Source organism: Lycium barbarum, chromosome 3, assembly GCF_019175385.1.
Source record: "Lycium barbarum isolate Lr01 chromosome 3, ASM1917538v2, whole genome shotgun sequence".
NCBI lineage: Eukaryota > Viridiplantae > Streptophyta > Magnoliopsida > Solanales > Solanaceae > Lycium > Lycium barbarum.
Window position 1 is genome coordinate 87,642,451 of NC_083339.1, and position 15,638 is coordinate 87,658,088.

Sequence of the window (15,638 nt, forward strand, 5' to 3'; positions counted from 1 at the left end):
ACCCACAAAACCCTCTTTCAATTCACCATTTCTTATGGAAACTAGCATGTTTAATGGATTCCTAAGGTGATAAATGGAATATGGAATAACAATGAAGATGGAAGGACTTACTACAATGATTTTACCCCAAGAAATGCCTTGATATGCTCCCAATATAGCTCTATTTTCGGAGTGGTATTGCATGAAGGACTTTGGGCTTTTAACACACATTTAGTGAATCTAACTGCCCGTCACCCACTTCAGTGGTCCCTTCACCGCTCTAGCGGTTCAGTTTACTTTTGCGTTCCTGCCCAAGATATACAACGACACCGCAGCCGCAGGGCCATTGCTAATGCGGTACCGCTGCCGCTAAAGCGGGACACCATATATGCAGACATACATAAAAATGTGCTACGAACTCCCTCATAGCCCCAAACATTTCTAACGGATGTCTCGTTGACCAAGTCAAACCCCCGATACCTCAAAATTAACTTCCCAACCCAAGTCTCAAAATGCACCCGAGTGCATTTGGAACCAAACTGAATATACACACAAGTTCTAAAAGACCATTCGGACCTCTCGAAATCGATGGATTCCCAAAAAAGGTCCGTTCACCCAAAAGTCAACTTTGAGTCAACTTTTTTTGCTTTAAGCCCAAATTTCAAACAAAGTCACCCAAATCACATCCAAAGACCTCAGTAAGCATGTCAATGGTCCCCTCGGGTCAAATGTGAGCTAAACAAGCTCAGAAAAGGGTCAAAAGTATCAAAAAAGTAATAATGACCAAACGGGTCGTTGCATCAGATACCAATTAAACCATCGTTCGTCCTCGAGTGATAAGGAAGAGAACGGGGAAAGATACTTGAGTATGCAACAATTGATATCTAGAACGCATGACGAACTTCTCCTTGTAGGAAAGATTCTCATCAAACAAAACTGGAACCATCCGAATGGTACTTCTTCAACAGAGAAACATGGAAGACCGGATGAACACCTGACCGGCCTGGTGAAAAACTAACTCACAAAAAAAAGGATCAATACAACGGATAGCCTCAAACAGGCCAATACACCTCGGGCCCACTTTCTCTCTTTCCCACATCGCATGACACCCTTATTGGGTGTAATATTTAGAAAACGTGATCGCTCCCTTTACCAATCACAACTCTCTAAACTTAGCTCAAGCTCCAATTATCATATCTACATATTCGAATTTCCCCCACAATTGATCCTCAAATAAACAAATTGCTTTTGCTCGAATTCTCTGATTGATAAAACCACAACTCTGAATGCGATCAATAGGTCCCACAACCACTTTCCCAAACCAACGCAATCCTTCGAAACATGGCCACAAACCATAGCCCATTCTGAATCGAGAAGATATTCTGATTCTGTTAACCTTTCCTTCGCACTTGCTAAAGCCATTGTTCGCACCGTGATTTCTTAGAACCACATGAACATACACACCACAAACCTCAAACCATGACTTACTGTCCCCAGAAAGATTCCTTGATTCATCTGAGTTCTCTACGAAATTCCATCAAAACTGATCTTACTGACAGCCAATTTGGCTAGTTCCAAGTCTTCTTAAACCTTCAAATCACCATCGGAACCCAACTGGTCACTGTAAAGACCTCTTGCACAACAGTTCCTCCTCAAATTTGTGCTAAGCTCATTGTAAACCACTATTCTATCCAAGTAACTGTTCTGAGAAAATATCATCAAATCTACTAGAAAACCCTGACAAAGCTTAGTAAATCTATCCTACCTCAAATCTGAGCCGAAACATATCAAATCCTTAAATGTCTTCCTGGAAATATAACCATAGACCATTAAGCTTAACTCGAACAATGCTGACCCTGAATGAATGCACAACTCTCGAATATCACCAATAGTCATTTGAACTGACTCCGAATTTCAAAAACCAATCACAGTGTCATCGCACATCTGTGGCAGCCAATTCTAATCTTTTCCTCACGCATAACAAATTATGTCTATTACCCTCGACTATACAAGTTGAGTCCTATCCAAGTTATATACTTAGTACCGAAAGGCTATACCTTACGATTCCAATCTTTATGTTTCCCAACCTTTACCCGTCCCGCAAATCCGATACCACCCTGAGCTTTTTGACACAAAACCTGAAGCCTCACATAATAATCATTTAATCATTGAACCTCTCATTGTATCCCCTCGATATGCCCATAAATTTTCCAAAAGTATCCAATCTTACACTGCCACTCTAAATCTCACGCAACTACCCCCAAGTCTTTAATAACCAAAAGCGCTTACCCATACTATCCAGTCAATATTACTTGCAACATAATATATTACCACGAGTAGGGTCTCACCTCGAAAATATAACTCTAGTCCTCACATGATAGGGATTCCACAAATATTTTCTCTTAAAGCATGCTAACTCATCCACTATAGAATTTTATGAAACTTAACCAACGATATACAACCAAGACACTTCTTATAAACCTCAGCATGTCGGTTCACTGAAATATGCTAATCACTAGTTACCGATCACGATCCTCGCGAAATTTTCCTCATATCACTTAGTCCATTCTGTAGACTTTCTTCCTTAGGCTCACGCAACAATCACACCTCATCTGAGTATGCAAGACAACGACGCCACAATCTCAATAGACTCAAGTAATCCAATGATGTACCTCATTTTTGCCGACTCTCGATTAACTATACTTTTTATCGACTCGTTAATTTCCCAATTTCTAATCAATTCACGATCATTGATACCGTTATCAATCCTTGAATCCACTCAATCGAACACCACATAATCATAAGTTTTGTAAGCTAGCCGAATCAATCCTGGAGATAGGATCATACCACACACTTTGCACATTAGAGTTTGCTTAACGCTTACAACCCTAGATTTAACACTCTCGAAATCCAGCGTATCATCTAACAGTCTTACTAATATCCTCATGTATCTCACTGAAGCGTCCTTGCTCGAATTTCTTTACTCAATTTCTGGAATGTTACCCCGAACTTAACTCAGTTAACCTATCATTGATCTACCATTTCAAGTATCCATGTTTTCTAATCCCTTACTCAAATCCTTGACGTTACTAGTCCTCGAAGAATCACCGCTTACCTCAATTATCGAATCTAAACACCTCTAACCACTCGCACGCCAATCCCTTTGTATCACCCTGGTAAGGCGAATGTAGTTACACCCCTCGTTTTCGTAGTGGTAGAACTTATGATTTCTTAGTTGGGTAGGCCTTGGGGATTGAGACCTGAGCCCGAGTTTTTGGAGATAGAAAGTGCCCTACCCTGTGTGCAATGGTACCAACAGGTATTCCTGGCGATTTACAGGATTAGAAGTTGAACGAATCGAATCGACGCGATCTGAACTGAATTGGAAAAGTCTGTAGACACCAGTCATGATCGATGGGTCGTCGAACCTGTTGACGGGCCGTCATTGTGCGGCGTCGACAAGGTTCCGCAGCCCTGCATTCTACAGGCACAGGTCGATGAGCATGTCGATGAACCGTCGACAAGTCGACGGGTCGTCGACCCGCTCGTCGAATCGGACCACTGAAGCTGTTAATTCTCCAAGTATAAATATGTGGGTCACAACTTCATTTCATATTTTCCTCCTTCCGAAAATCAGAAAACCCTAAAATATTTCCTCCCAATATTTTCATCATATTAGTGAAGATTTGACAAGACCCGGACCCCGTAAACCCGAGATGGTGAAGAAGAAAGGTTGCTCCTAGGGTATCTTTAAGTTGTGGAGCTTAGGAAGTTATAGTGAAGTGATTCTTGGGATTCTAGACCCCTCAAGGTATGTAAATGATTTCTACCCTTGTATTTAAGTTGAGTATCAAGAGTTTTAGTGATTCTAAGTAAAGAGGGGGTAATTGTGAAAGTGGTAAGTTGATGAAAGACACAATGGTAGCTTAGGGTTACTTGGAGAGATGATTGGGAATGGATTGGAATATATTTTGATATATAAATGTTGTTATTGTGGTTATGGTTGGTATTAAAGTGAATGAGAAGTTGAAGAGTTGTTTAGCGTATGAGAGAAATGTTGTCCATGATTCGTTAAGATCTCTATGCATCTAAAGGAGGTTAGCAAGTGGAGTACATAGTCTAACGAAGTCTATGTTATCTTAATTGTAGATTTACAAGTCGAGAAGTAGGAGTTGGACAATTTGATATACGTCAAGGTATGTTAAGGCTATCCTTTCCTTCTTTTGGCATGATTCTATGATGTGATCTAACAAGCGAGTAAGCGAGATTTCATATTACTCTACTCTTAGAAGTATTAGGAGTATTTCAGTCCTTGATGTTCATGTACCCCCTTTATGATTATTCCTTCTGTTCATGGGTCCAGTTTTTTGTATACAGTTATTAATTCATTACATTCATTTTTTTATATATATATATATATATATATATATATATATATATGTGTGTGTGTGTGTGTGTGTGTGTGTGTGTGTGTGTTGACCTGTGACTAGAAGGAGTTATGTATGCAAGTATTATATGTATATGGGGTATGGAAAGGAGCAGGCGTTATATACGCATTTCCACCTGATCAGCTGGTGCAGTATTATGATGATATGAGAATCAGGCTGCAAGTATCGCAACAATGTATATGATGATGACCGCAGAGAGGCCGATACGATATGATAAAAGAGACAGGCATTATATACGCGCATATATCAGGCGTTATATATGCACCTATATACTGATGTATGACCTTCATTGATAGGCATGAGCATGCATATTATGCGCCCACAGAGGCATTGTTAGATATATACAGATTTATGCAGACACTAGTTCATACAAGTACATGCAATCAGTCATTTCAGCTTATGAGTTCAGATCTTATCCATGATTCCCATGTGTATATATATATATATGATGTTGCTCATATGTTTTACATGCTCAGTACATTATCCGTACTGACTCCTCGTTGATCGGGGGGCTGCGTTCATGGCCACAGGTACAGGGAGACAGACAGGTGGTCTAGCTCAGTAGGACCTCTAGATTTAGCAGTGGTCAGTACGCTCCATTCGATCCGGAGCTACAGTCAGTTTTGGTATGCCCCTTTTGAGATGTGTATGCATATGGGTATGACAGGGCCCTATCCCGTCCTTTCTGCAACTTTTATTCCAGTAGAGGTTTGTAGACAGTTGTATGTATTAGTCAGACGATGTAGCCTTGTCGGCTTCTATGCTTTTTGTGTACAGTATATGTAGCAGCCTAACTGGCTTGCACTGTTCTTTCGCATGATTGTGTATATATGTATGCAGATTGTATAGAGTTCTGATGTTTCCTTTTTCTGAGATTTGTTGTCCCATTCATGAGCCTTTGATGTTCAGTATATTTCAGATACGAGTATAAGGGTGTTTGGTCGCTAGAGGTCAGTCTCCCGTCACGGATCACCGGTTGGTTCGTGATAGTAGTAGCTGATGCATTGAGCCAGAAGTCGGTTAGTATGGGGAGTCTGGCTCATTTAATTTCTTCTGAGCGTCCATTGGCGAGAGAGGTGCAGACTCTAGCTAACAGTTTTATGAGACTGGATATCTCTAACACAGGCAAGGTGTTGGCTTGTGTCATGGAGCGGTCATCATTTTTAGAGCAGATTAAGGCTAACCAGTTTGAAGATGCTAAGCTATGTAAAATACGAGATAAGGTGTTACATGGTGAGGCTAAGGAGGCCGTGATTGATGAGGAGGGCGTGCTGCGAATCAAAGGGCGAGTCTGTACCACGCGTGGGCGACTTGATTAAGACCATTCTGACAGAGGCTCATAGTTTGACGTATTCTATCCACCGTGGTGTCACTAAGATGTATCGTGATTTGACGCAACATTACTGGTGGACTAGGATGAAGCGGGATATTGTGGAATTCGTTGCGCAGTGTTTAAATTGCCAACAGGTGAAGTATGAACATCAAAAACCTGGGGGTACATTGCAGAGAATGCCCATTCCAGAATGGAAATGGGAAAGAATAGCCATGGATTTTGTAGTGGGTCTTCCGAAGACGTTAGGGAAGTTTGACTCCGTCTGGGTTATTGTTGATAGGTTGACTAAGGCTGCCCACTTCGTTCCGGTAAAGATAACTTATGATGCAAAGAAGTTGGCTAAGGTTTACATTCGGGAGGTACTTAGACTCCACGGGGTTCCTATCTCCATCGTGTCCGACAGGGGCACCACGTTCAATCCAGGTTTTGGGAGTGTTTGCATAAGGAGTTGGGTACGAGGTTAGATCTTAGCACCGCCTTCCATTCTCAGACTGACGGGCAGTCTGAGCGTACTATTCAGGTTTCGGAGGATATGCTGCGTGCATGCGTGATAGATTTCAGTGGGCATTAGGATCAGTTCTAGCCTTTAGCCAAATTTGCTTACAATAATAGCTATCACTCGAGTATTGATATGGCTCTGTTTGAGTAGTTCTATGGGAAGAGGTGTAGGTCTCCTATTGGGTGGTTCGATGCGTTTGAGGTAAGGCCTTGGGGCACTGATCTTCTGAAAGAGTCCTAGAGAAGGTGAAGGTGATTCAAGCCAAGCTGTTAGCAGCACAGAATAGGCAGAAAGAGTATGTGGACCGCAAGGTCCGAGATCTTGAGTTTGAGGAAGGGGAGCAAATGCTATTGAAGGTCTCACCCATGAAGGGTGTGATGAGGTTTGGGAAAAAGGGCAAGCTTAGCCCAAGGTTCATTGGTCCATTTGAGATTCTCAAACGTGTAGGGGAGGTGGCTTACAAGTTGGCTTTACCTCCGGGTTATCGAACGTTCATCTGGTGTTCCATATGTCCATGTTGAAGAGGTACCACGGTGATGGTTCCTATATCATTCGTTGGGATTCGGTGTTGTTAGATGAAAATATGACATATGAGGAAAAGCCCATTGTTATCTTAGACAGGGATGTCCGCAAGTTGAGGTCGAAGGAAATAGCCTCTGTAAAAGTTCAACGGAAGAATCGACCACTGGAAGAAGCCACTTGGGAAACAGAGGCGGATATACGTAATAAATACCCTCAGCTTTTCGCTGAATCAGATAACTCCTCCCTAGATTCTCATTCTTATCCATTCGGGGATGAACGGTGTGTTAATTGGTATCTGGTGTAATGACCCTTCCGGTCGTTATGGAAATTTAAGACTCCATTGGGAGTTCCGAGGCCGCGGGTGGATTCGTAGGGCGTCTTTTTCTATGTATACATGTTTCGTTTGGTGTTTTAAGGCCTTGGATGAAATGTGGGGTGATGGGGGGAAAACTTGATAGAAACCGATCTCACTGCCCAAATTGGACAGCTACAGCGGTGGGATTACCATAGCGGCGGTACCGCTGTAGCGGTGCGTCAACCGCTTCCAGCGGCCAGCCATTTCTTTGGTGGCCACTATGGCAGAAGGTGGACCGCTAAGGCGGTACCGCTATAGCGGTGAAACGACCGCCATAGGGGTCAGACAAGAAAACTGGGGACCGCTATAGCGGTCACTTGACGGCTATAGCGGGACCGCTGCAGTGGTGTAGCGACCGCCGCAGCGGTCGACGGGAGGCAGAATCCGGGTTTTAAATGCTTTAGTTTTATTATCTCATTCATAACACCCCAACACACTTCCCAAAAAATACTTAGAGAGAATTTTCAAGCTAGGGCAAGACAATCTTATGCAGTAAGTTCCATTGCTTTCATTCTATCATTCCTTTCCCCTTCATTATTGTAATCATCCCCATGGGTCTTTAATGGTGAAATTGAATTAGAAACCCTAGAATATTAATGAAACTTCTAAACTTGATGGGTTATGATTATTATCGCTTACTTATCATCTAAATGCATTGTTTAGTTGCAATTTGTCATAAATTGAACATTTAGAGACATAAACTAATTGATTGGAGACCTAGGGTTCTATAAAAATTGTGTCTTGCCATAGAAAACTACTTGTAATGGGAATAGTGATAGAATGTTGTTATAAATTGATGATGAATGATTTCTAAGGGTCTAAATACGTTGTTTATCACCTAGAAAATCATCCAGCCCTTGGAATGGGGTAAGGGAAGGGCATTCTTGTGTTGGAACTTGTGATTGAGTATTAAGACTCATTGAGCCCTCTATTTCTAGACTTTGAGCGTTTTGCGGCTTTGAGGAAAGGGAAGGATGTACCAGAGGGACTTGCATTGTTTCAGCTCTGCTTTGATGTAGGTTAAGGTTTACTTGAGTTAGACTTTGGTTAGTTGAATGTATGTTTGTGATTTTATTAGGAGAAAGCATGTCTAGTATTCATTACATTATATTGTGTGGTTATGCTCCTATGTTCTTTTGATTGAATGTTGTGTAGGCTTCATGCCATTATTCCTGTGTGAGTTAATCTGCAATGGATGTATTATGATGAGAAGTTAATATAGTCTTCTCCAGGGTATTATGAAATGAAATGATAAGGTGAATATGGTTATTGAGAAGGTAAGAAACACTGTTCTGTAAAAGGTATGACATGGCACATATGTGGCCTAGCTTATGGGTTCGTGGTCCGAGGTTAGTTCCGAAAATGAGAGGTTTATTTTTATATCCCGCGACCGAGGTTCGTTCCGGAGCGGAGGTTATGCTCAGGTCCGAGGAGTGTTCTAGAACGAGTGGTACATGGACACCATGGGTCCCCTGCAGGTCATGACTACTGATCTATGACATCAGATAGCATGTGTGTCCAGCGAGTGAGGGTATAGTGTACTTTTATCTCCATTGTAGTTAACGTGTTTGTGATTCTTGGCAATTCGGTGATTTGTTGTGTTCGTCTGTGTTTGACTTGTTGTGATGTATTGATATTCGTGTATGATTTATTGGCTTGTTGATTTTAGTGATTTCATAAGATATGCATGATACTAATCTTAGTCGGCCTATGATGCTTGCCAATACATAGTGTTTGTACTGATACTACCTTTTTGCATTCTTTGAGTGCAAATTTTGATATAGAGACCGCTACTCGTCCTCATAACTAGCGTGGAGGATATTTGCTGACGAATTTTGGGGTGAGCTCCTTCTCATGCCAAGCCGCCCGAGGATCTTTTACTTATGATGTCTTTTCTTTCTCTGGACATTGTGAATATTCATTAGGTAGATTTCAGTTCTTAGACGTGTTTTGGCTTAGAGTCATGTACGATGACTTTCGGATTTTGGGGAATTTGTAGTAGTTAGACTTCCGCACTTGTCTTAATATTTTATGGCATGACTTACCCAGTTTAATTGATGCGTGAATGAGTATAATCGTTTGACTTGCTTAATATAAAATCAGACTTGAATGAATAGAGATCTTGTGTGCTGGTTCGCCCACTAGGATTTAGTTAGGTGCCAGTCATGGCGGGTTGGGTCATGATAGTATGGTACGCGACGTGTTGTCCTGATTCGGATATGTGACTAAGTTCAATTTCTAGCTATGGCTTGAGGGTTCAGCTGTGCGGGATTGTGATTAAGACTTGTTTATTATGGGGAACGTGTAGTGAAGTAAGATTTCTTAGGATTTTGATATGAGTATTTTTCATGTTAATGGGACGGAGGTGTAAGGAAGAGTATTTGGATAGACTAATCAGTTATTGGGAGGAGAAAAATTGGTATCTGCCGCACTTGTTAGGATAAGGTTGCAAATAGGTATGAGAGTGGATTTCATATTCGATTGCTAGTGGTTGTGGGTTCTTTCAGGGAAACGATTATCGGTTCTAGATCTAAAAGCAAGGTTACTTGTGACGAGTGGGGACTTAAGATATTGGGTAACTGTGGTCCTAGTCCTTCAGTAAAGGGTAGGTTCACCAGATCTTCGTGTTTAGAGGAATGGTAAGGATATTGTGGAATCAAGAGCTAGTTGATTTGAGAGTTATGTTGCGGTCATACATGGTAGAATAGACATAAGGGTTCAGTGCTGAGTTGGTATGTTTGGTTATGTCATGGGCCAATGAGAGCCAGTGGTTGACTAGTAAGGATGACTCTAGTATTGGACAAGTGTGATGTTTTACTACTGAAGGACTATTGGGCGTTTCACCTAATATTGGATTAGGGTTGAGGGCTTTGTAACCGTTGTGTAAGTTTCGGCTAGCTCCTACTATTACTGGTGTTGCTACTCAGTTGAGTTGGTCGAATGAAAGGGAAAATCGCGTGAATGGTTAGAGGTGTTCTGGTTCGACAATTGGGACCTTCGAAGTGGTAAATCAATGATGAGGTTTGAATTAATTCGAGTTGTGGAGAACATTTCGGAATTTGATTTAAGAGAATTTGAGCAAAGGCACCTTGGTGGAGATACGTGGGGGAATTAGTAGGACTGTGTATATGATATGCTGGATTTAGAAAGTAATCAATTTTAGAGTTGAGCAAATTAAGGGAACTCCAGGGTATAGAGAATGCGGCATACTGAGTGGGTTTGAGTAATGGTCAGACGATGGTGGTGTATGTGAACCGATAGAAATTGAGGAATTGAATAGTCAAGAAAAGGTATAATTGATTGAGAATCGATAAGAATGAGGTACATCTTCGGGATTACTTGGGTCAGTCAGGATTGTGGTGTTTTTTTTTCTTGCATATTTCAGATGGGGTGTGATTGTTGAGTACACTTAAAGAAGGAAATCTACAAAAACGGACTAAGTGATACGACAGAGTTCCGTGAGGTTTCATGATCAGTGTTGACACCCAATTTTGTCCCTCCTTTATTTTAATTTACTCGGGGTTCTAAATTTATTGACAAGCTAAATACTTTATTTTCGCTATTATTTTTTTTATTATTTATTATTATTGCTACTACTATTAATATCGCTACTGTTATTTTCAACACCGCGAGCATTACTTTATCGCAGATTTTAAATGTCCATCATCGTTTCATTTTTTGTGTTTGGAATTGTTAAATTAATTACAAGACAATACTTTATAAAATCTTTTAGTACATATTAATTATTAATTGTCTTCACATAGTATATGTTGTACTGGTTATTAAATTAGAAACCCAAAAATAATTAAATAGAGGAGGAAGGTTCAACAATTTTCAGCCAAATTAATGACTTAAAATACAATGTTATTCCCCTACCCAATTAAACAACCCCACATTTTAAATACCCAGCCCATTAGCCATTGAAATAAATCAGCCCACATAATTTCAGTCCAGCCCATATCCTAAACTACCCGGTCCAGCCCATTACCCATTTTGACCCGGCGGCCCACTACAATTAAAACCCCTAAAACTCTTTTCCTCTTTCATTTTTTTCCCCTTCTCTTCTTCACCTAAACCCTAGCCGACCCTCCCCTCCTCTCTTTCTCCTTCTTCTAGCCACCTCCCTCGTCTCTCTCTTCCATCATCACCATCTTCCACTCACTGTTGTCCCCCACGCCTACCTCTCCACTTTCCCTTGTCCCCCGCTCCTTCGTCTCTCTCATACGCTCTTCTCTTTCTACAATACAAATGAAACCTATAAATACAAGGCGAGTGGAATCGTTTTAGGGGAGAAAAAGGAGGAAAAGGGGGATTTTTGGGGTTTTCTTTCTCATAACAGTTTTAAGTTTCTTTTTTTTGTTTTGGTTTTGAACTTTGAAAATCAGAAAACACTTTTTGTTGAAGGAGGGAGGAAGAACAAAACTCTCTCATTAAGCTATTGTTATTTTTTTTTCTACTATTTACAAACCAAAACTCTACATCTGTTTATTGCTCAATCTCTGTCCGTGTCGAGTTCGTGGAGTAGATCTCGAGACCCCAAAGCTTCAGTTCGCTGCGCACAAAAGGTGTAAGGACCCTTCCTCTCGGTCTAGTTTCAGTACTAATTCGTATGTGGTTATATGTGATTAATTGTTAGATTAAGCATGTTTAATAATCTTAACATTAGGAGTCTGTTTTTGTTAGTTTAATATGGGGTTTTATGCTGATTAGTGGTTGTTGGGTATGATTAATTTTGTTTGGTTTAGTTTCAGTTTTAGTATAAAGCTGTCATGTCTTGATTAAGTGTAGGAGCATGTTTGTATGTTGTTTAGCTTAACTGAATGCTAGCACATAATTAGACGTTTGCTCGAATTAATTTGGATATTAGCTTGTGTTTATATTTGATTCGGTTATTGGATTAGTTAATTAAATTAGCATGTTAACAACTTTAGTAATAGAAGACTGTTTATTTTAGTCTAAGCATCTATGTATTAGTTAATGATTTGTTTTTTTGATAAGTGTTTAGTGTCAATATAAATTCGTCTTGTTCAGTTAGTCTGATAAGCATGTTCTATGGTTCAGATCTAGACTGTCGAAAACAATCTCTTATTGACTCTATTTTGTTAAATATTGAATACAAATAGCATGCTTTGTCTCTTAATATTCAAAACTAAGCCCTCTGTCATATTTGGTGGTTTAAAAAAAGATGAGTACTTCCTCGGACGCCCAGCTATGCCTTCAAGTTTTGCTTGTATCCTTCATGTCTAAAGCATCTCTAAAGAATCAGTTTTTTTTTGTTAATCTAAGTAGGAAATGGATAGTTTCCATATATCGTTGGTTCTGAACTTTATTCCAAGTGTGTGTTAGCTTGGCCCTGTCTGCTGTTCTGCCGTGGGAAAATAAAATGATAAAATCGTTGGACATCCATGTTAGTTTAGTTTCAGTGTCGCCTTTGTAATGTTATACCATTGATGACATAAAATGCCATTAAACCTGAGGGTACTGCCTCTTCGAAGCTCAGTATCACCAACTGATTTTGAAACTGTTCAGTCCTTTTGGACTTACTAATTCGACTTGTGTGAGCTCAAGCTATACTTGATTTAGAATCCTGATGTAGATGTTTGTTTAATAGGGCACGCTGGAGGAAACTTGCAAGCATATTAAGTCCCCTATGACATTTGTTCTATTAGCTACCTATATTAAATTTCTATTCATACGAACCTATCCAGTTCATTGATCCTTGTCACGTAGTTGCTCTAGGTGATTCAAGCCTAATATGACTTCAATATAATCCGTAATGCTTGCTTGACCTTTATGCCCGTACTATGTGATGATATATATACTCACTCCAACATCTCGTGTGTTCCTAAAATTTGACAAGGAATAGCACTGCGCTTGATTTGCCGCTGCCATCTTGACGAGCTGCTCTGGCAGCATGTCAAGATTCGGGCTGTTGATCAAGAGCAGTCACTTTACTTGAGGCAACTTGCTGTCACACTTTAGTTGCTGCCTTATTTGAGGTTGAATTGCTGCTATTTCATTTTGTTGAACTACTGCGTTATTGGTAAATGATTGCTGTGTTTTGGGATTGAAAGACGCAAGTTTCTTAACCTTTCAAAAGATAAGCTGTTGCATTGTTGAGATTTTAAAAGCTGCGTAGCTTTCGTTTCCCCTGTCTCTATTTCATGTTTCAAATATACATGGCGTATATACAACCCATTAATCTACTTTGAGTTTATACTTTGCATATTTAACCTTATTCCTTGATTATATACTAATCCTTGTCTTTTATTTTATGCATGAACATCGCATACGAGTCCACGGGGACTCGTCATCTCCCGCATTTGGCGTTGGGCTAAAGCCCAACAAAATCTGTACCCTCTGTCCGGTCAGCCCACCTGCAGCCAAGGATAATATTTTGGGCTGAGGCCCATAACAGTGGCGGTAGCAGCAGTAGTTTCACAATGGGCTGAGCCCTTTAAATCATTTACTCTCCCATTTTATTTTACTTTTGTGTATTTAATTTGTAATTACATGACTAACACTTTATTTGTTTTATTTGCTTAGGTTAAGGTGGACTTTAGCGAATTAGCGAGGTTTAGTTTAATAATGGGTAGTTAATTTAAAGGAAAAATTAATGAGTAATTTCATAAAAGTTTCATTTTCTTCTTTTATATTAAAGTTATTTATAATATTCATAATATTTATCTTTCTTAGAATAATTGATTCTTTTTTTAAAATAGCATGCCTACATATTTTGAACTAAAAGAATCATGATTCACTTCTACTATCTTAAAAACTTTCAAGATGTCACTAATATATAAATACCAATCCAAGTATACTTTATAAACATTATTTTTAAGATTTATTCAGCTATGTATACTTTAGTCTAAAATAACCAAATAAAGTCAACAAAAAGAAACTCATGTCCTTTGTATCCTATTTATAATAAAGCTAGATTTCAGTTGGTATTGTCATAGTAATACAATTTTATCCAAAATTTAAGTTCGCTAAACTCAGTCCCTACATGAAAACCATTACATCTTCAAATTCACCCTTAATAATCCTTAAAGTCTCTTTTCATACAAATTATTATATTGTACAAATCTTATTTTTATAACATTATTACTTTATTACGTTTTAAAACTTTAGCAACGCTTATAAGCTATTTTCCAAAATATTTAAAATGTTATACTTAGCCTAATTAATTTTAAGTCCGGTCGGTTAACCATTGTTAATGGGTCTTAAAGGGTGCCTAATACCTTCCCTTTAGACTAATTGAACCCTTACCTAGAATCTTAAGTTTCGCAGACCTTAAACAGAGTTAACTTTAAACATAGCTTTAATAAACTTTAGGTGTCCTAATTCACCATAAATAATTAGGTGGCGACTCCTTAAAAATAACAACAAAAAAAAAACAGGAATCTCCAATACGTCATACTTCTAATTTAACCCTCCGGGGTTAAAAAATGGGGTGTGACAATCAGCGACTACTGAGAAGCAAATTTCAGGTAACCGACATGTTAAGGCTTATGGAAGTGGCTTGTGTGGTACACAGTTGGAAAATTTCGTAACACTCTTCAGTGGATGAGTTAGTGTGGTTTAAGGGAAAGAAATTGTGGAAATCCCTGTTATGTGAAGGCTAGAGTTATATTTTCGAGATGAGACCATAATCGTGGTAGTGTATTATGCTTCAAGTAATATTAATGTTACACCTCGGAAGTTTCTCCGTACTTGTATGATGAGTGGAATGATGAAAAGTTGAGTGAATGATTTTTTGTTAAGTCGGGAATGGCTAATTAAGAATTTTTGGAAAATAAGAAAGTTGCGAAAAATTTTCTGTCTAGTGGTCGTATATGGCACTATACGGGCCGTAAAGTGATTTACGGACCGTATAGTGCAGTCGTCCTCCAGCTTGTCAAAAATCTCAACGTTCTGTAAATGTTGAATATGGTTAAATACGACCCAGTTTACGGCCCGTAAACTGGTTTACGGACCGTAAACCAGGTCGTAAACTACCATGTCCATCAGCCAAAACTTTCTGTCATTGAATGGTTAAATACGACTTGGAGGACGGCCCGTAAACTGGTTTACGGACCGTAAACCTCAGTCGTAAATTGCCATAATCCCCAGCCAACCTTTCTGTTTCTGGGATGCTTAAATACGACCACAGTGGACGGACCGTAAATCAAAATACGGTCCGTATATGGTGGTTTACGACCACTGTTCATCCCGACAAGAATTCATTAAAGATCAGATTTGTGATTTTTAAAGGGGGCCTAAGCCTCATTTCAACTCATTATTCATTCAACCAACTCAAGAGACTTCTAGAACCCTCCAAATATTTCCTCCACAAGAATTCAAGAGAATCAAAGGAGATATCAAGATTATCAAAATCAAATTCATAAAAATAAGTGTAAGAACACATCAGAGGATCTTCTAAGTCAAGAAATTCCCAAGAAGGTGGAACTAGGGTTTTGGCTAATTGAAGTATTTCAACTTAAGGATTGTTCAACCATCCTC

General features: G+C 39.5%; 1 protein-coding gene across 1 annotated transcript in view; it reads right to left on the reverse strand.

Moving 5' to 3' along the window:
• Positions 1-1,156: 1,156 nt before the first annotated feature.
• Positions 1,157-15,638, reverse strand: part of LOC132630997 (uncharacterized) — a 31,253-nt gene continuing 16,771 nt past the window's right edge. The window contains exons 6-8 of the mRNA XM_060346592.1: positions 2,037-2,117; positions 1,581-1,683; positions 1,157-1,503 (exon numbers count right to left, since the gene is read on the reverse strand). Coding sequence (XP_060202575.1) covers positions 1,157-1,503; positions 1,581-1,683; positions 2,037-2,117 — 531 coding nt within the window. The remainder of the gene's footprint in view (positions 1,504-1,580; positions 1,684-2,036; positions 2,118-15,638) is intronic.